General features: G+C 40.0%; 1 protein-coding gene across 4 annotated transcripts; it reads right to left on the bottom strand.

Annotated features, from left to right (window-relative positions):
• Positions 1-1877: 1877 nt before the first annotated feature.
• rufy2 (RUN and FYVE domain containing 2) lies at positions 1878-24568 on the bottom strand. 4 transcript variants are annotated; one of them, XM_031846373.1, is made up of 20 exons: positions 24087-24568; positions 22121-22428; positions 17744-17917; positions 17512-17629; positions 16610-16711; positions 16148-16271; positions 15441-15505; positions 15261-15326; positions 14247-14316; positions 13890-13991; positions 13000-13116; positions 12821-12913; positions 11700-11774; positions 11498-11595; positions 6786-6905; positions 6340-6469; positions 6119-6213; positions 5526-5574; positions 5193-5273; positions 1878-4667 (listed from the first exon to the last, which is right to left on the bottom strand). In XM_031846373.1, the coding sequence occupies exons 2-20, from the start codon at positions 22194-22196 to the stop codon at positions 4524-4526; spliced, it is 1899 nt and encodes a 632-aa protein (XP_031702233.1). In that variant the 5' UTR covers positions 22197-22428; positions 24087-24568; the 3' UTR covers positions 1878-4523. The 4 variants fall into 4 exon arrangements, with proteins under 4 accessions (XP_031702233.1, XP_031702234.1, XP_031702232.1 ...); XM_031846374.1 differs by lacking the exon at positions 24087-24568 and adding an exon at positions 22942-23137; XM_031846372.1 differs by lacking the exons at positions 22121-22428; positions 24087-24568 and adding an exon at positions 19731-22100.
• Positions 24569-24623: the final 55 nt, after the last annotated feature.

The following is a 24623-nucleotide window of genomic DNA, read 5'->3' as shown; positions in this document are numbered from 1 at the left end:
TACCTGTGCAGATATCTTAAATAAATACTAACAAACTGCTCTAAACAGCTTCTTATTGTCTTGCGTTAACTAACTCATAAAAGCCATGTATTACTTCTATTTGCATAAAAAAAAAAAATAGTTTTAATAATTTACTAATTATTTTCACTGAACTGTAATATATTGAAAATTACTTTAATACATAATTTTTTGTATGTCCGTCCAGTAGCAGTATTTTATTCAGCAAGGCTGAGATCCTCCTGGTGGCACTGGCCCCGCAGTATGACATAGTCAAATGTAATATATAATATGACATTAAAATGTTGTCAAAAAACTCTTAGAACAATGTCATAAAAATCTAAAAGGGATGTGTGACGACACCTCTACTCCACTAGGGGTCTCTGTGTTTTTTGCTTGCTTGCTCTTGGTTTTCTTTTGCAGGATTGGGATCATCAGCTACATGAGCCACACCTGGGTCTGTGTGGTTAAGGATATGAAACTCCCCACCTCCCCACAGACGCTATCACTGCGCTCTCTGTTGTAGCTGCTGTTTTTATTTTGTTTGCAGCAGACATTTTGATGCATCCATAAATGCTTACATGACTGATTATTGACTTCCAAGTTTGTGTCGTTATTTTACGTTGTAAAAAAACATGCTTATTTATTAATTGTATACTCATCTGATCACATTGTATTGTATGTCATGTCATAAAAACATCAAAGAAAAGATGCCATAAAAACTGGCATAGTATAGTTTACTATAAAAACTTCATATGAAAGTCGTAGTATTGAATGCCATAAAAACTGGCATATGCCATGCTAATATCATCAAATGTCAGTTTAGTATGCAATAAGAAATGTCATATTATAGTATGTCACGAAATAAAAATGTGATTTAAAAAGTAACTATAGTAGCTATGCCATGAATATTAAATAAAGTAATGGAGTAGTATGTCATAAAGTTATAATAGTATCATACTATGCAATGAAAATAACATTTAAAAATGTTATGGAGTAGCATGTCATAGTACAGTATGCCATAGAAATATCAAAAACATCAAGAGCGATCAAATAACCTTACCTGCTCAACCAGGGGTATCTGTGGTGTTTGCTCGCTGGCTCTCGGTTGTATTGCAGGAACGTTATAATATAGAATGTGATGAATAATTTGTCTAAATAATTCATAGTTTATATTGCAAAACAAAAAGTCATAGTATCACATGTCACAGCATAGTATGCCATAAAGCACGGTCACTTTGAATCTAATCAGTTGACGATAATTCTGCTTTGACTTGGATGACGTGTTCAGGTGAATGATGTGCTTTAAGAAAGTGGAGCAGTGGTCTAGGTAATAAATTCTAATTCCATGTTTCTTATCTTTGTTTGCTCTGGTTTAAAATGATCTTCAGCAGAACATTTGACCGTCCTGTAGTATACCGATTCAAACTGGATTTCAGATCAGCTTTCTTGGTTCAAATGGTTTGATAAGTGAGTTGTGAGTTTTTTATGAATATATTCAAGGTTCATGACATCATTTAAAACTAATATTGTATTCCACTCTCAAAGAAAGGAAGTAAAATAATATATATTTAAGCTGTAAAATAGCTTAGGCAGCTGTTCTACACTCTGCTTTGTAAATTCTATACTTAAAGGTGCAGTGTGTAGGATTCTACTACTGTAGAACATGAGGCCAGCTCCGTGACCCGAAGAAAACACATTTGTGCTAGAAAACATATTTATCAATATTATACTTATGAGGTGTGTTAAAGGGGAACTAAATTAGAGTTGATTTCAGCAAGACACCAGCAGAAAAAGACCCAAACGGGGCAAAAACAGCAAATGTTCACAGAAGAAATTCCAATGACCACCATTAATATGACAGCAAACAATATGAACAATTCTGTTTGTGATGTGATTTAATCAGAAACTGCTACACAGTCAAGACAACATATTGTTGGCAATAGAGATAATATTAAAATGGTAGATTAAGTAAACTTTAACTTTAAATTAAAGGGTCAGCGTGATTATCAACAATTATGTATATACAACATACAGTGGCGTCAACACCGTATAAGTCCCATTGAAAGCTGGGAGATCTATAAGAACGACACTGTACAAAAAGGTTTTAGGCCTGGGTGCATTTCAGGAACACTTGCCCATAGTACTTAATGATGATATGATAAATTGGTGAGTTTTTAAATATTTGAAACAATAAAAACACTTTAAATTGAATTGAAATGAACCCAGGCCTGTTTTATCTCTTAATGGTAATGAATACGTCCAGTACTTGAAAAGTCATAGGTTGTAAACATTGTACAAGTACAACACCAGAATGTGCAATGGAACTCGTATCATAACCCGTCACTGAAGACCGTACAGTCATCAGCATTAGTTTAACAACACATTCAACAGAAAGGAACTGAATTGGTTTAAAGTTTCAAACTTTCCCTCTCAGAAATGGAGCAGCAGTAAAATGTGGTTCTTTTCACAACTTACTTCAAGTAAACAGGGAAAGCTCAAACAAGTTCCCTGGACTTCTAAAAGTAAAAATGAATGTGCATGAAATACAAAATCAAATATAAATACTTTCAAATTAATCCATAGTAGAGGTAATATAGGATTGCCAAGTGCTCAAACCTACTGGCTATTGTGTGAGAGGTGTGTAACCATAAAGTCTGTTCTTAACTAGTCAGTGAAGTGGTCATGTTGTGAGCTAGCTGTCAGTGGTACATCAACTAAAGAGCCATTTAGGCACCGGAGATGACAGCATTTGTTGCTCTTCTTGGTCCTTAAAGCAGCTTCCACTGCATTAGTGTTCGAAAACTAACAGTGAAATGTTCTAGATCGCTTTGCTTGGCTAGAGTTGCTACTTTAAGTATTTTAAATTCCCTCAACAGAAATCCTCTCTGTAGAAATCTAGAACTCATTTTGGAAACAAGAGAAGCACAAGTACGTAATATTCACGGCATTTCCACAGGCACAAATGGCACCAACATTGTTTAAAAAAAAAAAAGAAGAAAAGAAAGATGTTCCATTCCTTTGAAAACCACAGCCCCATGGGGAACTAGTCTGGTCATTGTGTCAGCAGAACAACATCTGCTTTGAATTTTCCTGGAATTAATTTGCAAGAAGTCTGTCTCATTGTCACAAAATATATCTCCATGTTATATATGTCCTGTGACATGACTGCAATTAAAACAGGGACAAAAAAATGAGACCAGTCCTGATCTTCTCACAGTCAATTAAACAGAAATATATTTCAAATAAAGTAACTGTGATGAACTTTGAACTGGTTATGAAACTGTCTGAAATTAAAACAGATGCCTCTATATGACCTACATAAGTAAACGAGACCATCAGACAGAAGATTGGTTATTTCTATATACTTATTCTTAGTGATTGTCAGCGGTGCCACTGGGTCGGGTTCCGCGCAAAATCAGATGAAATAATGCAGGTTCACCAGAAATTCCTTTAGCTCAGACTGCAGCAGGGCCTCCAGCAGCAACCAGCCCACCGCGGACAGAACCGGACCCGGTTCACTGCAGCCTTCGACCTGCAGTCGTAAGCTCCGGTGGGAGCGGGAGAGCTAAGCGTCTACTGCCAGGGGGTGAGCTTCGCTTTGCTACTCCACCACCGGTCCCTGCTGCCGGAGACCCAGCCCGTATTGCTGGGTCCGCTGGAGGGAAGAGAGGCACGGGAGAACCAGAACCAGCACTGAGCGGAGCAGACGGTCAGACACCTGCTGCAGCAAAATGAGAGGTTTTCTTCAGGGAATCAGGTGCTCGGAAACACTACCACTTTCTCCACAGGGGTCGCCAAAATCGACACAAAATGAAAGTTCCTTGTAGTAACTTTAACTTTAAGTAGAATTAACCTGTCTGGTTGACTTGATCTTTTGTGCCTGTGAAAATGTTGCCTTTATTTTTGTGTTCATTTCCCTCCACTTGAAAAGAGGAGTGCTTTGCAGTCAAGACTCGGTAATAAGGCCACGATACAGTATGTATTAAATATGTAATCTCATCTGTTTGGCTATACAGTTACTGTATAGAGTTTGAAGCCTGGTACATACATTATAATGATGCAGTCCTTCAAAAGACTATAGGTTTGGTTGAGAATCTCCATTTAGCTGCAGCAGTGCTTATCAGTTCATGGTAAAGTAGTTCCTCCTTTAATAGCAGAGCTCTGTCCTCAGACAGTCCTGTTTTGCATTGCTCCATCAGTCTGGACTGATGGAATTTACTGTAAATGGTTAGTCTGTACAACTGTTGTTTATCTAGCATATAAAATGGCCTCCTCCTCTGTTTCGGATTACAAGAGACAGTGCAATAATAAATACAAACATAGACGTGTCAGAATGATGCAGACACCCTTGCTTTTTTCTGCTGACTGTAAATGAATGAATCAAACGCACTAAATGTTCATGCACACGGTCCATTTCAAGCAGCATTTCTGTTGAGAGAAGTTGGGAGATGGATCTTACAGAGAACCAGAGGATGGGAATTTGTGAGTTTGATCTCAGATTGTTTGAAGCAGTCCCGGCTCCTTCACGTTGGATTGGAGGAGCATCGCTGGAGGAGGAGGGCGTGGCAGGTGTCACAGACTCTCACTGGTTTCGGTGAGGCGGGCAGAGGGAGCTCATTGTCGGAGCAGCTGTTACAAAAAATCTCCCCACAGTTCCTACAGTGGTGCTGGAGGGAAATACAGAAAGTATGTCAAAATAAAGTTGACATTGTTGTGGTGTGCTTATGGGTGCAAATTAGCTGCTGAGGGAACCAACTTGCTGATTTATCTTCTATCCCTTGAGTAATTCATATTTCATTACAGCACTGCTTGAGATCCCTTGAGGCTAAAGCCATGTCAGTAACGCATGTATCCTCAAATGTCTTGTCGAGTTTCTGCAAGTTGTCTTTTCAGGCATGGTGGCTGTAAATGATAGCACTCACTAGAAGTTATTTTCTCGTCGTAATCTAAAAACAAATACCGGCCATAGAACAGTTTTCAAAACAGGAAGTAAATCAAAATAGAAAAGCTTTCAAATCAGTTAGCATTTAACTATGCATAAAAAGGATGTGGATCACTAACTTCCTCACCAACACATCAGCCGCCCTGAGATGATTTCCAGTACAATGATAGTTTAGATAAAGGATTTCAGATGCGGGACAACACAAAATAGAGAGTCTTTATGTCTTATTTGTGGTAATTTGCTGACTGACCTTTCGTCTTGAGATGGAGAACTCCTTCTCACACAGCTTGCAGTGGCTGGCTTCCTTGTCCTTCAACCACACCTGACCTCCCTGCAACAGCACAATACAGTACATCTCAGTTTCACCCTCATTTTACATAACAGACGTTACAAAACAGAGCACACTTCACTAATCAACAATAACAATTACTATATTTCTTTCTCTGATTTCTCTCTCTGCTCTTTTAATAATATCTCATCTAACTTTTCCATTTTAGTGATGAAAGGGTTTGGAATAGACAGACATTAGAACATTAGACATTAAAAGACTTTCTTTGCGCTACGTTTAACTCAGTTAATTTACCTGAAGAGCTTTGTTGGCTTCTTTGATGTCTTCAATCTTCAGTTTGGATCTGATGACAAAATGAATAAAACTGCTACGTAAAGGAAATAAGTAAATACAACCACTTCACGGTTGTCTGCCTCTGCCAACTAGTCAAGTTGCAGTTTACTGCGTTGCTGAAATATCACGTTCACGAGGATGGGATGAGCATAAGAGCACATTGACCTTTGATAACCACAAACTAAAACAGTTGATCTTGAGTCCAGGTGGATGTTTGTGCCAAATTTGAGAAAATTTGCTCAAGGCATACCTAAGATATCACGAGAATAGGACCCATTTGAGGTTACAGTGATCTTGACCTTTGACCACCAACATCTAATGAGTTAATCCTCGAGTCCAAGTGGATGTTTGAAAAAATTCACTCAAGCCGCTTCTGAGATATTGTTTTATAGGAGATATAGGACGGACCGACAACCCGGTGAGCTGCTGTCATCAGCGTGGAGGCATAAACAGTTTCCCTCAAAGGTTAGAGCCTTTAACGCTCTGTTAACGCTCTGTTAAAGGCTCTAACAGCTTGATTAGGGTGCAGACATTTTTAAACAAAGCATACATACTCGCTCAGTTTGGAGCCTAGTTCCTCGAGAGCTTGTTCTTGGTCCTCGCAGATCATCTTCAGCTGAATGTTTTCATCGTGGAGACGATGGAACTCCTAAGAAAAAACCATATAACACAAAACAACAGAAGACATGTATCTGATCAAATGCTGGGTCGCACACACAAAGTTATATACTATAATAAAACATAAAATATCACATACATGGTACGTCTCTTTTACCTTTTTTAGCCCGTTGATCTGCAGCGCCTCTGTGCTGAGCTGAGCCACCGTATCCCTCTCTCTGTCTAGATCATTCTGTAACGTCTGCCTCCACTCCCTCTCTATCTTCAGGTCCGTCTCTAGCTGCTGGCTAAAGGGACACCACAAACACATATATAAATATACAACACCAATAACAATAATAAAGATGACCAACAAGAGACAAAGTAAGGGCACACTGGTTTGTATATGTTTGTTTTGATTGTTATTTACTGGTCCTAGGTCTATGACAGTTTCAGTGAGAAATGCTTTTTCACCAAAAGCTGGCTTACATGCAACACAGCTTATTGTGTATTTACTTTGTTGTGTCTCTCTCTGAGCACCAGATTCTCTAGATTAGGTGTTTATGTATGTATGTGTGTGGATGAGTCTACCCATCAGTCTGTCTTTAAAGGGATTTTGCTTACAGTTGCCTTTCTCTGTGTTCGATCTGCCGCTGCAGGCTGTCGGCCTTGTTGGCAAAGTCCAACTTGAAGCGTCTGGTCCCCTCCTCGGCCAAGGTGCGGTGCCTCTCTGCCTCCTGTAATCTGCACCATTATAACCAGGGACAAACTCAGGGCCATGGAGCGAAAAAACTAGGGGAGGGGGAGTGTGGAGGGAAAGGGAAAAAAATAATGGAGGAAGACCGGAAGGAGGATGAAGGCTAAGGAGTGAGGTTTATGGGTAGAAAGAAGGGATGGTTGAGGATGAATGAAGAAGGTTGAGGGAAAGGATGGTGTTGTCATTTTCTTCGCCACAACACCAGAGAGTCAAACTCAGAGAGAAGAAGAATTGAGAGGGTTCAAAACAGAACAGTAAGGAATACAAACGGGTGAGTCCAAATAAGACGCATGATGAAACAATGAGGAAGAAATGCCTTAAAGCAACTGAATGGACAACAAAAAAAAGATGAAAGCTAACTGCATCTTGACCTGCATGTCTTTTTCAATAATACGTTATATATTCAAAGCATTTTGAATATTAATATGCCAACTGCATTGTTTTCACCCGATATTGTACAGGAAGGACCCTTTTGTAGTGTGTTTTTGGGTGAGAAGAATCCCACAACTCCCTGGTTTACAGTTGATTAAGAGCTTTATTACACAATAAATGTCCAATGTCTGAACATGGCCAAAAATTCAAACCACACTCAACACTTTAAAACCATCTAACTTTATTTGTCACGGTGGTAAAAGACATTAGTGTACCGATAGTATATTCTTCTAAAAATTGAGAGGAGTTACAGTACTATGAACGCAGAGTTAGAATCGGTAGAATAATTACTTCCTGATCAATCACATAAGTCATTAAATATGCCAAGACGAGAGACATCAACACATTCAAGTTCCCTTGAGAGAAGCTACAGAGGTTTACAGCTGTGTATCTAAAAGTCTTTACATGTGGCTCAGTTCTGTCTGTTCTGCAGAAACAAAGCAAATGTGCTGGTCCCACTGAGCTGCATACATCTGCAAAATCTTACAATCTTCAGTTTTGTTAAATCCATGCAAGAAGGAGACGGGATGTTTCCGAAATCACTCCCTTTTTAACTGTAGAGTGCACTATATTTAACCTTTTGCCATTTCAATTTAGGGTCGAAATCCGAGTGTGAAATCCAAATATCCATTACATAGCGTCCTCAAAAACGAAAAAAGTAGCATCCACGGCACGTGCCTTACTTTCTGCTCACAATCCCACAATACAATTTCTAACATTTTCGTCAACGGTCAGTGATGATGAGTGGGAGATAAGTGTCCGAAAGCTTACATTACTGCTCAGTACAGAGTAAACTGAGTGTGTATTATAAGGAGAATAATGAGTGAGTGAACAAGGGAAAGAAATCAGGCACAGCAAGGGTCATCACAGCCAGTCAGAAGCAGGTCACATGCAGAGCAAAATGGCAACAAATTAAAAGCAGGAGGTTGCGCAAGCAAACTTCTGTCTGCCTTAACAATTATAGTGAACACCACTGACTGACTGTGATGAAATGCAGGTTACATGATCCTGCTCGTGCTTTAGACTTAAACAGTGTTGGCTGCAATAAAGTAAAAAGACAGCCAAGCACAGAATCACAAGTTCTGAGATAATCACGACCCAATCATTTACGCAGTCCCTAAATACTACAGAGACTCAACTCTGTTAACTAGTAGCTCTGGGTGTTGCCAGATAAAGTAGTTGTGATACGAGCGGGATGGGCCTCTATACTCATTCTAACTCAATCTGAACTACAACAACGACCCTCTGATAACATCTCAGAGTCAACTATCTCACTGTCAGTGTTACTGCATATAAACTGACTACTGGAGGCAGGACGAATGTGTGGCATACACACGTGTGTGTGTGTGTGTGTGTGTGTGTGTGTGTGTGTGTGTGTGTGTGTGTACACGGCTGAGCATGAGAGTGAATAAATAAAACGATTAATTCAAAATGTTTCTATTAAAAGTACAATTAATATAATATTCAGACAGTTTGGTGACCACCTAGATGAGGAAATTCAGAGGAAACCCTTTTAACACAAACCCAGTAATGTTGTCTGAGGAGGGTTCAACTAAAGATCTTGAAACATGCTGCAGTGGCCTCAATGAATCCCAGCAATCTGCTGGTGACGACAATGTTTTAGTAACTGAAGGACTAAACCATGCATTCTAGTTTCACCTGATTATGTGGCTGCTCTCTGGCCATTAAACCGTCTGAATATTGTGTGCAAAAAAACAGGAATGTTCCTTTAAGTTTAGTCCGTTTATTCATTCAATCATAAGTGACCATGTGTCTGCATGTGTGTGGGTCAGGTCTCTCCTCAGAAGGAGATGTCCTTGACTAGCTTGTACTGGTGCTCTGTGTCTTTGCTGGCACACTTAACAAATGACATAGCAAGCGTTCTGGTCTGACTTAGCAGATCCTTATCACTGCACAGAGGAGAGGGGATAAAATCAGGAAATCAAGGAAACGTGGTATCAAGGGAGCAAAACGGATGGATGGATGATTGGATGGACGGTATAAAAGAGACAAACGGAAGGGAGGAAAGAAAAGAAGGAAGGAAGAAAGGATGTCAATACATCAGTATTCTAAGTGGCCCCGGTTACACTGAACACTTTAAGTGACTTTTAACATCACAAGCACAGCAGTGAGTGTAAATAAAATGCATTAAAACACAGAAATCTGATTGCAGACTGCCACTGTCACCAGATTTCCCTCCACAGTATATGTACGAGTAATGAGAAGAGGTGGGGAGGAGAAGCACGGAAAGGTAATGTGGACAGATAAGTGAATAAAACTAGATCAGACAAAAAGTGGAATTGTCAGGTGAAGTGTGCACAGAAGTATACTATCAACATGAGAGATGTATGCCTGACCTCTCTAAAGAAGCCAACATGTTCAATTCTGAGGGGGAGATTTATCTCTAATTAGCAGGTAAATAATCTTAAACAGAGGCTCTGTCAGGACACTTCTTACTTCTTCATTTGATTTTTCAGCTGCAACACAAAACTCCCACTGAAAAAAAAACGTGTAACCGGGGTCTGTGTCCTACCAGCCTACTATACAAACACCTTTGGAGCAGCAAAAAACATTCACAACCAATCACAAATAGGATGGAACAGATTTAAACTAATGGGAGAGTGGGGGGGGAGGGATGGATCGTGTTGACTGGTAGACGATGAGGTGAAGAGGAATCATAACACACACCAATGAACCAGCAGGTCTCATAATGACTGATACGGAAATATGGAGCATCATACACGGATTGTGGTGCAGCAGTGACCAAGACAACATAGCATGCATGAAACGTGTTTATCATTCCCTGATCTATTTCGTGTTGTAATCAGTTTAGTTAGCGGGTGATGGCCTAATCAATAGCATTCAATACAGTATTTGCTGTGGAAAATGTTGCTTCTGCTCTTTTCCCCTGAAGGTTAAAGCTGAGTTGGTAACCTGTGCGTTTACCAACCTGTTTTGGGGGAACTAGTGTTGCCAGCTTCCGTCATTGCAAAAGAGACTCTTGATGGTTTCTTAAGACAACAAACACTATCTCTAATGAGTCATAGAAATGTATGAACTTTGTGTGATATTATGATGCCAGTGGAGGTGGTCTTTATTCTAAGCGCATTGGGAGTCAATTCAAGCATATTTTTGGGTTATTTTAGTAAAAGTCTGTTTCAAGTATAAGCTTTGTATCTTAATTTTTGGCAACTTTTGCACTAAGAAAAATACTTTAGGATAATGCAAAAAATAATAATTACACCTAAAACATGACCGTTTCTTGTTTCCCAAAATGTTTGACATTTTTGGACATTCTGAGGGTTTCCACTGGAAAATAACAATGTATTATTATTTTGTTTCAACTTTGGACAGTACGTTTATAATGTTTAGATTTAATATGCAAACACTTTTTAGTGAATCCATTTGCCATTTCATGAAAAAGCTGAATTAAGACCACCTTCGCTAAAGTCAAAAGGAATAATACACTTTAATTTCAGGGGAAGAGAGAAGAAGGAGCTACTTCACGTAACAATGGCAATGTATTTGATGATTGTTTAGGCTGCGAACTAGTAACGAAACTGAGACTTAACAATCCCATCACACGTAGCGATGTTAGGTAAAACCCTAATCGGATCATTTTATTTTAGGTTTCATAACTGTTGAACTTTTTGTGTTTGCAGGACAAACAGAAGCTAAATAAGAAGGAGACAAGGAATACAACCTCCTCACCAACGTCCTATGAGCAAACCTGAATCACTGATGAGGAGGAAGGCTCAAATCATTTCCCACCATGTTTTCCCCCAGTTCCCTTCTGCATAGCTTCACCATGCAGAACTATTCATAACCATGTACTTTGCAGTAAATATTAAAAAGAGCATCATTATCTGGTTTAAGAAAAACAACACCTTTTTTGTGAAAAAGTTCTATTGCATAATTCAGGTTCAATATTACAAGTCAACGCTGTTAAAAGGGTCTCAGAGACATCAGACTCACTTTGTTAAAGGAGGATTATGTATGTTTTGGTAATTCAATGACAGACTGCAGTTCAAAGGTTTTAACAGAACAACAGAGAAGATTGAAGGAGAGACTGAGGAGACACATGGGACAAAGTGATATTCCTGTTTTGATTAGTGCGTGCTGTTCCTTCACAGGCAGCATATCTCACCTTTGCTCCAGCTGCTTCATGGTGGCATTGATCTGATTGGTCTTCTCTTCCAGACGAGTGATCACGTCGTTCTTCTTCTTCATTTCCTCATCAGACGACTAACAAATGAGAACAAGTCATAAGTAATAGTAAAAATTAAAGTATGTGCACTGTGTATGACAAGAGAACAAGTGCAACCCGGTGAGAATGTAAGTGTTTTTACCTGCATCTTCTGGTACATCTCTACATTGATGACTTTGACTTCATCCAGTTGATGTCTCAGTCCGATCAGTGTGTCCTGTTGATGAAAAACAAAGACTTCATATGTGTTCGTATCCTGTATTGACTGTCCTGGTCACACTATCAAGTCTCCTGCAACAGTTTCACTGTAATTCAGCATGCTGCTCTTTTATTATTTGTTCTTTCATCCATTCATTCAGTCTTTTAAGGGCTTCAGTATTATTTTTATTTGTGTATCTATTGATCCTCTCAAATCATTTATTCACTGGGGTTTTGTGCAAAATTTAACTCAGGACTACATACGAACAAACATAGTGATGATTAAAGGCCATTTTTGGAGTGTATATATATATATATATATATATATATATATATATCACATTTCAGAGCTACCTGTAAGCAAGCTGAAATATATTTTGTACAAACTGTAAGTCACAATGCGTGATACAAATATCCCCATGTTCCTGTGCAAAGATGTCAGCAGGCTGCTGGGATGTGTGATGATGCTGCTGCCCTGACAGCTACTGTATGTCACAGCTCGGCTAGAAATGTCAGCTGGTGGCGTTTAGTTAGCAGAGTTCACGTGTTGGTGGTGAAAGGCCCGACACTGGTAGGGCTGCTAGAGACAAACAGGCACAAGAGCTGGCAAGATGCTACTGCTCTACGTGTGCAAGTATGGGCTGGTGCTATATGTTTAGTTTGAGGCCCCAAAGGGTTCGTTATCATGTGCTCTCCCATTGTGATGACATTATGTCTGTAGAGCAACCACAGCATTCTTATGATCATTATTTTAATTTGAGTCCTTTCTCATTCATCTCTCCTGTGATTGTAAAACTTACCATTAACAAATCCACCAATATGAAAATCCTATAATAACCCATGTTTCTTTGTACATTGTTCATTCTTCATGTTTTGTGATTTTTTTCTATTTGTGTATTCATTGTAAGTCATTATGGATAATACTGAATAAAACTAAATGTCTTATATTTTAAAGTATTTCCTTTTGTCAATATTTTGTCCACTTTCATCTCTTGAGACATTTTGTAAATAAATCAGTGTTCAAAAAGGAAGACGGAGTGAAGTGAAAGGAAAATGTAGGCTGACCTGCTTTTCATGAATATCTTTCTCCAGGAGTTTCATGGCCAACTCCATTTCCTGTTTCATCGACATCTGGACTACCAGCTCATTCTCCACATCCTAAAAATAAACCACATACATGCATATAATCTGTTGTTACGCTGTCACAATATATAGTACACACACACACACAGTCACAGTCTGACCTGTCTGAGCCGACACTCCTCCTTCAGTTGTCTTTGAGCATCGTTGTACATCTCATCCAATCCTTGACGCGACTGTTTGTATGTATCTCTCTCCACTGACGCATCGACTTGGGTTACCTAAATAAATTACGTCAACGTGAAGAACACGTCAGCCATACCATGCATCAATTTGTAGTCAGAGCTGGTAATAATTGATGGAATATTTAACGATAACTTCTGTACTTTTCAACCTGGACCCTATTTTCCAATGTACAAAAAAAAGGTATTCTTTACCTTTTGCTTGATCAGGTCTGTTTGTTAATGTGTGTCTCGCACGGAGAAGTCTGGTTCTGACATTAACAAAGGATTCTTAATATTCAGCCATGACGTTTAAAATCTTTTAGATAACCTTTAGCTACGTTTTCTGTACTCAAACCGACTCAAACACAACAAACTCAGCCACCACCGGAGAGAATGGTGTCACCATGGCACCACTCTCTCCAACTCTCACTCATGTTTCACCCGTTGCCTTTTGGCAACAAGTCACATGACACAATAACAAACAGAAAGCAAAGGTTAAGAAAAAGTTGTATTTCTCTGTAGGGTCCTTTCCATAATGTTGTTGGACACTTATAATAACAATCGTCAGAGGCAAAAACAAGCACTTTTAGCCTGTTTAGCAGCTGCCGTCTGCAGCATTCTCCCTCCGTACTGAATAGAATTACAAAATGGTTGTCTCCATTAGCCACTTACACATAAAACATGAAAAAATAGGGTCAAGGTTGAAAAATAACAAAGTTATCCTTTAAGGGGGTAGATCTACAGTGTTGGTTTCAGTTGTGGCTGCAGCAAAATCTTTATCAAATCAATGTTTCTCTGTGATTTAAGACATTGGACGTGTGCATGCGTACCTCTAAATGCTCTTGTGTCTTCAGCAGAATAAGGCTGTTTTCACTCCTCAGCTCCTGGTTCTCTTCCTGCAGTTTGATGATGTTGTTCTTGGCTATGGCTAACTGCACACAAAACATTTTTAATAATTTAGTTGATCACAAAGAACAGTTTGACAACAATGCTTGCACCGACACTGTGATTTCATCAAAACATATCTGGCTAAATAATGAGATCAGATTCTATGATAACATGTAAAAGACAAAGCATGATGACTTCAGTCATCATGTAGAGATGTGCACTTAAACTCTGACATTAAAGTGCCGCCTTTTACCTTTAGTTTAAATCTAATACGCAGATATTTTGAGTGTGGATCTCACCTCCTCTACGAGTTTAGAGTTGGACTTCTCCATCGACTCCACTCTGCCCTGAAGACCATGAACTGTGGAGCTAGACACACAAACACATCGTACAAACAAATTGTAATCAAATTCTGTTTATTTTGATTCTCACTGAATTTATTGTGCCAACATATTATTCAGAATATGGGAATGGGACTATAGTGGCTATATCACAATACAGAGGTGTTAAAATGTGTAACTTAAACAGACATTTGCCCTCTTCAATTAGATACAGCTAAATGGAGAACAACTGTGGCTTTTGAGCTATTATCGTGTTTATGAGGTTTAATGACATTCACATGTTTAAAGGACTGAAGTGTCACACCCCAGACTGACGGACCTGAATTTAACTTTCAATGGCCACAGCACCAATACAGTAGTGCCATGGCTAGCTTAGCTTATGTTCTGTCTGACGTTGCCTTACACATAAAAGAATGATCCCAGTCACTTCCACACAGTGAGGCACACAGCTTATTAACTAAACACAGGTATCGGTTCAGTACTCAGAGTACTAATTGGTGCATCCCAAATCACAGGTGCGAGTTTTGAAGAAAGATTTCAAAGAACTACAATTCCATTTAAGAAAGTAGATCAATCCAGTTTCATTGAAATGTGATACCAAGTTTGTGAGAAAAAAAAGACAAACTGAAAGAGGAAGTGTGATTGACAGTCTGTGCTTAAAGGAGTCTGTCTGTAGGGAGTTGTACTTCTGAAACAAGCCGACTGGTTCAAACCAAAATGGACTGAATATTTTAACGTGCAATCAGCCTTTTGCCTTCGATTCAAGGCATCATACCATGTCTCCAACATCAGATGGATGTAAAGAAAAACGTGAGGTAGAAATCAGCCACTGTTCAGGTCGACACAGAACTGTAAACAGAGGACTTCTATTTCTTAAAATCATCTTGAAGTTAATAACATCATCATCTCCCTGAACTCTGCGGAAGTCCCTGCAGACACGTCTGTTACCCAATGAAAAAACAAATGTCTTACTTGAGTTGTCGGTTCAGTTCCTCTACATAGTTCTTCTGATCCAAGATGGACGCTATCTGGCTATTCCTGTTGCCATGGAAACATATGTAAAACAGAGCTCTGCATCACATTGGGGGAGGGGGGGGGGGGCTAAGAGACCCATTGTATTAAATATAGTGGAGAGATAATAACAGACAATACCTCTCTTCACTCCTGTAATCATCAATGTCATTCTTCAAGTACATGGAGAAGTCGATCACCCCGACCTCATGAGAAGATAGACAAGACAAGCTGGCATCACTCAAAATGAAGTTTATTTTTTATATATATATATATATATATATATATATATATATATATATATATGGAATCTCTTTTACACCTGCCATCAAATGTACAAATATCCAAACAAACTATTCCAGATCGCTTCATGTTACAAGTGTCTCAGCCACATTCAGTCAAGTGTAAACACAGTCTGAACAGGGTGCATTAGTGAGAAAATGTGTTTGCACTCAGGACAAAGAGTCCACCCGTAGAAACATGACACCACAGCGGCTGCTCTCTCTCTGCCTGATGCAAAGATAACACGACAAATCAAACAAGTGTTGTCCGCTTCCCTAAACTAGAGTCACTGACGATAAACTGTTTCATGTCCGTGAACTTGTATGCACAGCAAGTGGAGTCATTTTTTATTAACATAAGACATATATTTGCTTCTCTGCTTAGTTTGGTGCAAGTGGAAAATTAGATGCAATTATGGAGAGAAGAGTAGACATATCAGCTGTACACGTGTTGTCATGCAGCCACATCATCAGATGTTTTATGCCCACATTAAAACAATGTCGTAATGTCTGGTGTAAATGTGTTCTTCTAGTCAAGTGGTCTAAATACTGTCTGAGAGGGGTTACCTGCGAGTCCAGGTCCTCGCCTTTGACACACAGGTTAGCATCGATGACGTTGAGACCCACCAGCAGGCCCACTATCACTGCTCCCTCCTCCTCCAGCATCAGTGCTGAATACTCATAGAAATCACTGTGGAGGAAGATACAACAGATCCTCAAATATTTAAGGGAGCTTAGGTAAAAGCAAAAAAGGGGCTTTATTTTAGGTTTTAGCTCAGTAGTGTTACTGTGGATGTAAAATGTCTTTGGCGTAAGTACAAGCTGTCAGAATTTGTATTAAATTGATTAAAAACAATATTGTTTTATCATTAATATTATTTAACAACACCAATATTTTTCAGCCAAACATTTTTTTGTCTATAGCTGAAACTTGGAAACAAGAAAATATAAAAAGTATATACTTTAATTAAGGTATATTTTTTAAAACAAGTCAAATGTACCAATTGTTATGTGTAAATATGTGAGTACCTGAGCAGATCTTTTCTGGTGATGAGGAGTCGTAGGTAGTCGGCCAGCCGTTTCTGCATGAGAGCCAGACGCAACCAAGCTCTGGCCCTGCCTAATGGAGTCCTGGGAAACACACACACACACACACACACACACGATAAGATTTGAGCTTTGTTTTGTTGTTTGGATCTAATTAGGTTCTTCTATGTGTTTATTGCAGTCTACAGTTAACATGGGCTCATCTAATTAACTTCCTTCTTTTTCATCTCAACGATTAAAACGCCTGCACTGTCATACATGGTGTTGCATAAACACTGCTCTGCTACATGTCCGTTGGTCTGACTCAGCAGCACCAAAGGAAACACAGTCTGTTCTCCATCTAAAACAACACGGCTGTTCCCCATTTAGCTGGATCAGCGAGACCTGAATATTGCTCACTTGATGTCAGGCCTAGACGCTCTGGTATGTGTGACTGAGAAGTGAATAACAAAGTAAAGCATGATGTGGAAAAACATACAACTGTTAGCAAATATACAAACATACTACTGCACCATTACTGATTTTGCTTTTAAAAGATGTCTATTGCCCAAAATTGACAGTATAATGACTAATCTTTACTGAATTTTAAACTCAGTGCTGTTAACACTGTGTCTGACTAAAAATGTGCCTATTCTGGCTATATTAGTTACAAAGAGACGAAAGAATATTAAAGATCTAGAGAATTTGGAGGAAGTGAGGTAGCAGGGAGAGGAAAGGTGAAGTGAAAGTAAATAACAGTCAGGTATTTCCCTGCTCTGGCTCACGTCACATTCTCATGTTACTGGTAAATGTGAGTGTGTGTGGTTGTGTTGTGGCTCATGTTCCCCCAGCACAATGTAAGGTTAACTTGTGTGTGAGCACAGGTGTGTGTTTTTACTCCTTACTTAAGTCCAGGCAGGTCTCGTACAGAGGCGGAGATTTCTGCTGCTTCAGGACACAGCTTCTCCACCAGCTCCAGAGGACCCCAGAGAGACTTGTTAAAGCCCAGAAAGGACTTCTTCACTGCAGAGAGAATAGACAAGCAGTAGCACATGGACATCAAAAAAAACTAACTAGGAACCCTTTGATATTGAATGTTAATAAGTTGGGAGTTTCCTCTTGGGAGGTTCCTCTTACCTTTGAGGCCATGTTTGAGGCAGTGCTCCATGACAACAAAGAACTGCTGGAGAGGGGGGTAGTCTGAGTCCAGAGTTCGTCCGAAGCTCAGAGCCGACTCAATCAGCCCTTTAATACTCAGCTTGGCCATGTTCAGCAGGTTGGCTCGCTCCATAGCCATGGGATCTCGCAGGGCTGCAGGAGAAAAGCCACACACGAGCACTTCATTTAAAATATGCTTATAATGTAATGTATTACAGCTGTGATGTATTACAGCTGGTCATTATGGTCATTATCAGAAACATGCTTACTGTGGAAATGTACAGTAAAAGTAAAGTAAGTGCTTTGAAAGCAGAATACACCCTAAAAACAGATCATTTGTATTTTTATGTCAGCTCACTGTAGGCACACAGAACAATGCAGTACATACATTTGTATAACTTTGCTCGATAAATTGTCTTGTTTGCAGCTAACTTTGAACATTTGCCTTCTAGAACAACTCCAGAGCCTGAGACTGAAACAGAGAAACTCCCACAGAGATATGTCTTTAAGTGCTCTACACTTTGAGTGGACCTCCGGGTTAATGTGGTTAATGTGTAGCTAAACACCAGAGCAGGACAGACAGGTGGAAAAGTGCAGAGATGTTGCCTAGCAATGACAGAGAGCTTTAATGGCCCAGAGGCAGAGATGCTGACAAATCAACAGATGATTTCTTGGGAGTGAGCAAGACTTTTGGGAGTTCGTTGGTGCTACGCCCTGATGATACTAAGAAAGAAACAATAACCCTTTAAATGCCTGTGTCACCATGTGACTGCTACTACAACACATCAAACACTGACAAGTGAAAAGCTACGTGTCTGGATGTTTCAATTGAGATTTGAGTGTGAATGCAACTGTGTAGATTTTTAAAATCTTTGATCATTAAAAGGTCATTCCCCTAAAATGTATCTACTGTGTTCTTGTTAAAAGAAAGACAAACAAACAATCAATGAAGAAGTTATGTTGCACTGAATGCCTGAAACAACTATTCAGTTATTTCAAATGATTCAGATGTCACAGAATTCAAATGCACGTCTGTGATGGACACCTGGAAACTGTCAGAAACTAAATGTGTGTGTATGTGTGTGTGTGTGTGTGTGAACGTCTACTGTCAGACAGACACTGGTGCGGAGCTCTGCAGAAACAACAGAAGATGTCGCTCATCAGAAGATTAATCAGCAACTATTATGATTCGCTTGTCAAGCAAAAATGAGAAACCTTTGCTGGTTCCAGCTTCTTAAAAATTATTATTTGCTGCTTTTATCTGTTTTATATCATCGTAAAAAATGTATATATTAGGGTTTCAGACTGCGAGTGTGCTTGGGCTCTGGAAATTTGTGATGGAAATATTTACAATTTTCTGATATTTTATCGAAAAAAATTAATTGATAAAACATGAAAACAAAAATATTTAGTTAGTTACAGCTGCTAACTATACTATACTATATTAGCTTATACTAAAACGTTATTTGTAGTGATATCAAGGCAGCAAACAAATACAGACAACACCACTATGCATGGTGAAAACCCCAAAGGAAATAAAAAAGACAGAACATGTGTTTCCCATGTGCATCAGTGCGGCATGTGACGCCTCGGGCTGTGCAGTTGTGTGGCGGTAGAAACAGCAGCAGCGCTGCTAACATTAATATGCGAGGCTGTACCATCAAAGCATGTGAGCTATTTGGAAAATCAATTGGCCACACACACACACAGAGTGATGAGGGAATGCTAGATATGAAAGAACAAGGAGGATATGTAGCCAGCTAGGTCTGTCACATTAGCACATCTACCAACACCAGCTGGAACTAGTACCAGTGCTCCGATTAGAAGATGTCTGGATGCTCCTGAAGATATCAGGGGGGGGTCTGTTCTGTGTTAAGCAACTGATAAGCACAGTTAGCTAAGGGTTACTGGGTGCCTTCAGATCTTTTATTACTAACCAGACACTCCCTTTATGATAATACTCTACCTTGGACGGTCCAGTCCCCGGAAAGAGACGTCCTGTGCTCCGACACTTTGGGCAGCACGTGAATGCTCCCTGAAATGGTCTCGGATGCTTTCCTGGCCAAAGCGAAGATGGGAGCCTGCCATCGCCCGTCTCCTCCACCTCCACTACTACCTCCTCCTCTCGCCGTGTTGCTACTGTTAGCTTTATCCCCAACACCAGATTTCTCCTCCTGCAGCCTCAAAATCCCAAACATCTGAGCCTTCTCCTTGCTGCTGTCCGCTTCAGACAACGCCAGGTCGTGCTCTGCAGGCGATGCCATGTTCGTGTACCTCTGAGACAAATATAGCTGCTGGTCGGTGCGAACGCAGCCAGATTCATACGGTTAGCTAACCGTTAGCGAGCTGGTGTCGTTGAGCAATTCAACCGGCGACCATTGTGACAACCGTAGCATAAAAATACCTGTAATAGCGCCCAAAGCAACAAGCCTGACTAGTCAACCGTCGTAGCGTTCCCGTACTGCAAACCGTTGGTGTCGGTCTACATGGTGACCGTTAGCTGCTTGTTGATATACGATTGTTTTCCGTACATCCCGGTGCTGTGGACATTTGTAGCCCGTAGACCAAAACCGACAGTTGGGCTCCTGGCGGTCCCGCTGCACCCTCCGGAGGGGCGGTGTCAACAGGCTCACGAGATACACAAAAGGCAGTACTAGCTACGTAATGATTTCAGTGACCGCTGTGTTGTGGGTGTGCCGCCCCCTGCTGCTAGAAGGAAGAACTGCAGGGCTGCCACCAGGTGGAGGGTGGTACTGTGTGTAGACGACAGAGATGCTTGGAGACAAGAGGACCCAGACAGCTATTTTAAGATATATAGTTGAGTAAAAAAAAAAAAAGGTCCAACATCTCTCGTAGAAAGCTGCAGCCCCCAAGGAGGTTGGTAATATTTCTGCTTGGGTGGAATGTAACTAAAATACTTAACTAAAATACTATTCTTAGGTACAAATTTGAGGTACTTGTACTTTACTTGAGTGCTTCCATAAATATTGTACTTTTTGCTCCACTTATTTTGACAGTTATAACTACTTAACAAATCGAGATTTGACATATAAACCATTTGAGCTAATAAAATATGCATTGTGAATAGATTAAACTATGCGGCTTTCACAATAATATAATTGTCTAATACTCACAGGGGGCTTTTGTTGCTCAGAGAATACTCACATTTTAAGTAAATCTCCCCAATAATATTTATGCACTTTTACTTCAGTAACAACACGATCTGAATTCCTCCTCAACAACTGTATTTCTGGTCATTTTGGTATTGAAATTCTACGTGGTAGTCGTAACATTCTGTGGTAAAAATGTAGGCCTGCTACACACGTTTTTTTTTGTAATATCTAATAGTTTTAGGCAAAATGTTGTTAGCTTTATTTTCTAAATGCCTTAATTGTAAATACATAATACATATAGTATAATTAAACAGTTCAAATAATTAATAAAATGTTGTGATTTCTTTAAATTCTGTAAGACATTTACAGGGTTTGATTGGTTGCTTGTCCATATTTTTCTTAGGGTCTGCTGGGGGAATTTGGAGTCATGACCTCAGTATTTCCAAAGTCCTGGCTACGGCCTTACTTTCAATGTCATATTATGAACCCACGGAGGAAAGCTCTCAGTAGAATTTAGAAGCATCACAGTGGAAAAAATAAACACCCACACAGGCACCAGTAAAGAGGAGGAAGAAGTACATGTAGAGAGTCAGGCTGAGCAGGCTTTGGTAAACATGCTTAAGGTTTTAAGTGAGACCTGCATGCTACATGAAATGCATGGCTGTCTGCAACTAATTATTGTTTTAATTATCAATTAATCTGCTGATTATTTCCTTGATTATTCGGCTTATTATTTTAGTTTAGTCATAGAATTGCGAACAATGCCCATCACCTTCTCTCAGAGGCCAAAGAGACATCTTAAAGCTTGTTTTTTCTATGATAAAGCTTGTCAGCCTATAAAGACCACTTCGCCGTCTTGACTGACTGGTGATTTGTTTAAATGTACGAGTCGGCTGATACTGATCGACTGCAAGACTTTAGTGCACCTGCAGAAGTAAGAGGATGCTTCATTTAATCACAGGTGCTCTGAAATTAACTTTCACTGATATTAGGCTTATAGCATTACTGTACCTCTATAAGGGTAAGGGTCAGAGTGGAAACAATGTAAATTGGATATTTCTGATTGCAGGTATTACAATAGACAGGAAGGAACTGCAGACAGGGAAGATGCTTTGTTTCAGTCCAGTGATATGAATCCATTGAACAAGAACATTGTATAAGACCACGCTGCAGTAGGAGTTGACAGGAGTTATCATTATATATTAGATAGGGCTATTCTTTTAAATAACACTTCCCAACCTACCTTGGCTGTATGCTAACCGCTCCATACTCTCACTGTGTGTGATGCCCCAGCGGTGGAGACTCTGAGGGGAGTACATGGTGAGTGGGACTCTGCTGTGCCCACAGTCTTGTTGTTAGGTTAGTAAATCGAGCAGATCCCTGAGTCCTGAGGTGGCTCCCTCTGGTCTGGTCTCTTCAGCTGGTGCCACACAGTCAAATTTTCTTGGGTTTTTTGATTCCCTTGAAGCAGATGATCCTCTAATATGCCGCGTTCCTGTTTGGTAACCGTCTCAGTATTTGCTGGGCTTCTGCTGAGCTGCGTAAGACAACCTGGAACAAATCATACATGTATGTATGTAAAAACTTATTTCAGCACACAGGCAATGCAACTGCATTCACAACTTTGTTAAACAACAAAACATCCCTGCCTGAACACAAGTTAGGTACAGGTTGGCCACCAGGATGCCCAGATGCACAACATTTTGAGATGGACAAATCTGTGTTTCGAAAAGCAGCTAACCATTTCATTTTAAGCCTGGTTCCAAGTGTAGAATTAAAGAACAAGATAAATATACACATATACTGTACCTGCATGTAGACTCAAAGGTTAGTCACTGTCTATAGGCTCTGTCACACAACATTACATCTTTGCCTCCCATTTCTCCTCACTGATTCAAACAATCACCGCTCACACATACACCACAGGATAAAACCTTTCGCTGTCATTTATAATACATGCCGAAAAGTTCATCCCGCAGATATTCTTGATTTAATGTAATGTAAATACTACGATCATCACAAAAATGTACATTATAGAGCAGAATATAGAACAGACGGTTTTACCTTTCCTTTGATTGGTAGCTTATGAGGAATGCATCTAGTGGGCCTCCACCTCACCATGATGTAAGAGGATGTGAAAGCCTCCGACCACACCAACTGACGAATGTTAGCTCCATTACCTACTGTCAAAGCATGGAGGGACCACTGGTGTTTTTCCTCTCTTGTTGTTTTTCTCTTGTTCTGCCTCTCTTCCTGTTTGTCACTCTCTCTCTAATAGCTGAGGGCTGACCAGGGATCATATGACCGGTTTCTTGCTGATCCTCACACCCCTTAGCTGACCATATACTGCCTGTGTTAATTCTCTGAATGGCTGCATTCAACAGAGAATTCATGACTCAGGTTGCTGCTGCCTTGTTATTGTTATGTCCATTTCTTCTTCTTTATTTTGTTACTTTCTCGGTTTACCTATTTGCTTCCCTGTTATTGTCACAAAAGTCGCTATCTAAAATATGTGTCTTAATCTATTTCGCCTTTCCGCTGGTTTGTTTATCTGTGCTTTTTGTGAGGCCGTACATACATTTTCTGCCCATCTTCACCAATAATGAGAAACAAACCAACTATTCATCAGAATTTGAGCTTAGATGTATTTGTATTTAATATTTTCGTGGATAACCATGTCCATATCTTGCATTCAGAATCTAATGCAGCCTACATCTGTCTTTTTTTCTGTTTTTCTCATTTGTCCATCTCTCTCCTGCTGCCCTGCATACACTTTCCTCCTCCACTGTCTCTTCTCTCTGCTCTCCCGTCATCTCTGAACCACACCTAAACAAGCACATTACTTCCAGGGTGGTATGTTTGTGTCATATGACCACGTTTATCACTGTAGGAACACACCCTTCCACATGACAGACAGCCAGAGTGACCAATCATTAGCCTTCAGTGGAACCTTTTCCCACCAATGGGCGGAAGAAACGCTGTTTCATAGTAGCAAGCCTTTCATTCTGCAGCAGTGATAGAGTGGTGCTATGCGCACAGATTCTGATACTGTGAGTTATTAATATAATTCTAATTTGCAGAGAACAAGAAGCAGTGAGTTTACTGTCCTGTAACAGCAGAAGAGATCGGAGTAAAGTTTTCACTGATTATACCAACATCCTCCCTAATAATCAAGGACAGCAAGTTATCATGAGATTATTGCATCTCACCTCAGGCAGTAGAAAGCAGTGAGTTGATCCTTATTTCTGCAGCTTGTCAACTCTCAGAAGTCTGGTCCCAAAAAGGATAAGTCTATGCTCCGGTCGAGCCTGAGGCAATGACTCTATGGAAACTGTCCAAGATGCGCTTGAGTCCTCGACTTCCTGGCAGAATGTACAGTCCAAGCTTCAGGTTGTCACTCGCAAGTCAGCTGTTGGAGCTACAGGCAGCAGTTAGAGGCTCCTTAGAGGCACTACTTCCACAGAGATGATGAACAAATATGCATGTGTTCTTAGTATGTTCTTTATATATTCTTTCAAAACACTATCTATTTGTTTATCTATATATCCATCTCTATCTATCTAAACTGAATCTAATCTAGAAGTGCTGCAAGACTGTTAAATCAAAATAAGCTTCAATAGTTTTGAAGCATTAAGCCGGTACACGCTCTGGAGACATCACCGACAGAAACCACAACCATCACCCCACACAGCACCCAATGACAAGAGAGCAGGAAGACAGGGAGAGGGGGAGGGGTTAGGGAGTAA

The sequence above is a fragment of the Anarrhichthys ocellatus genome, unplaced genomic scaffold (genome assembly GCF_004355925.1).
Source record: "Anarrhichthys ocellatus isolate YVR2014 unplaced genomic scaffold, GSC_Weel_1.0 scaffold6, whole genome shotgun sequence".
NCBI classification, from domain to species: domain Eukaryota; kingdom Metazoa; phylum Chordata; class Actinopteri; order Perciformes; family Anarhichadidae; genus Anarrhichthys; species Anarrhichthys ocellatus.
The sequence above is the reverse complement of the archived record's forward strand: the minus strand, read 5'-3'. Positions and strand labels throughout refer to the sequence as shown.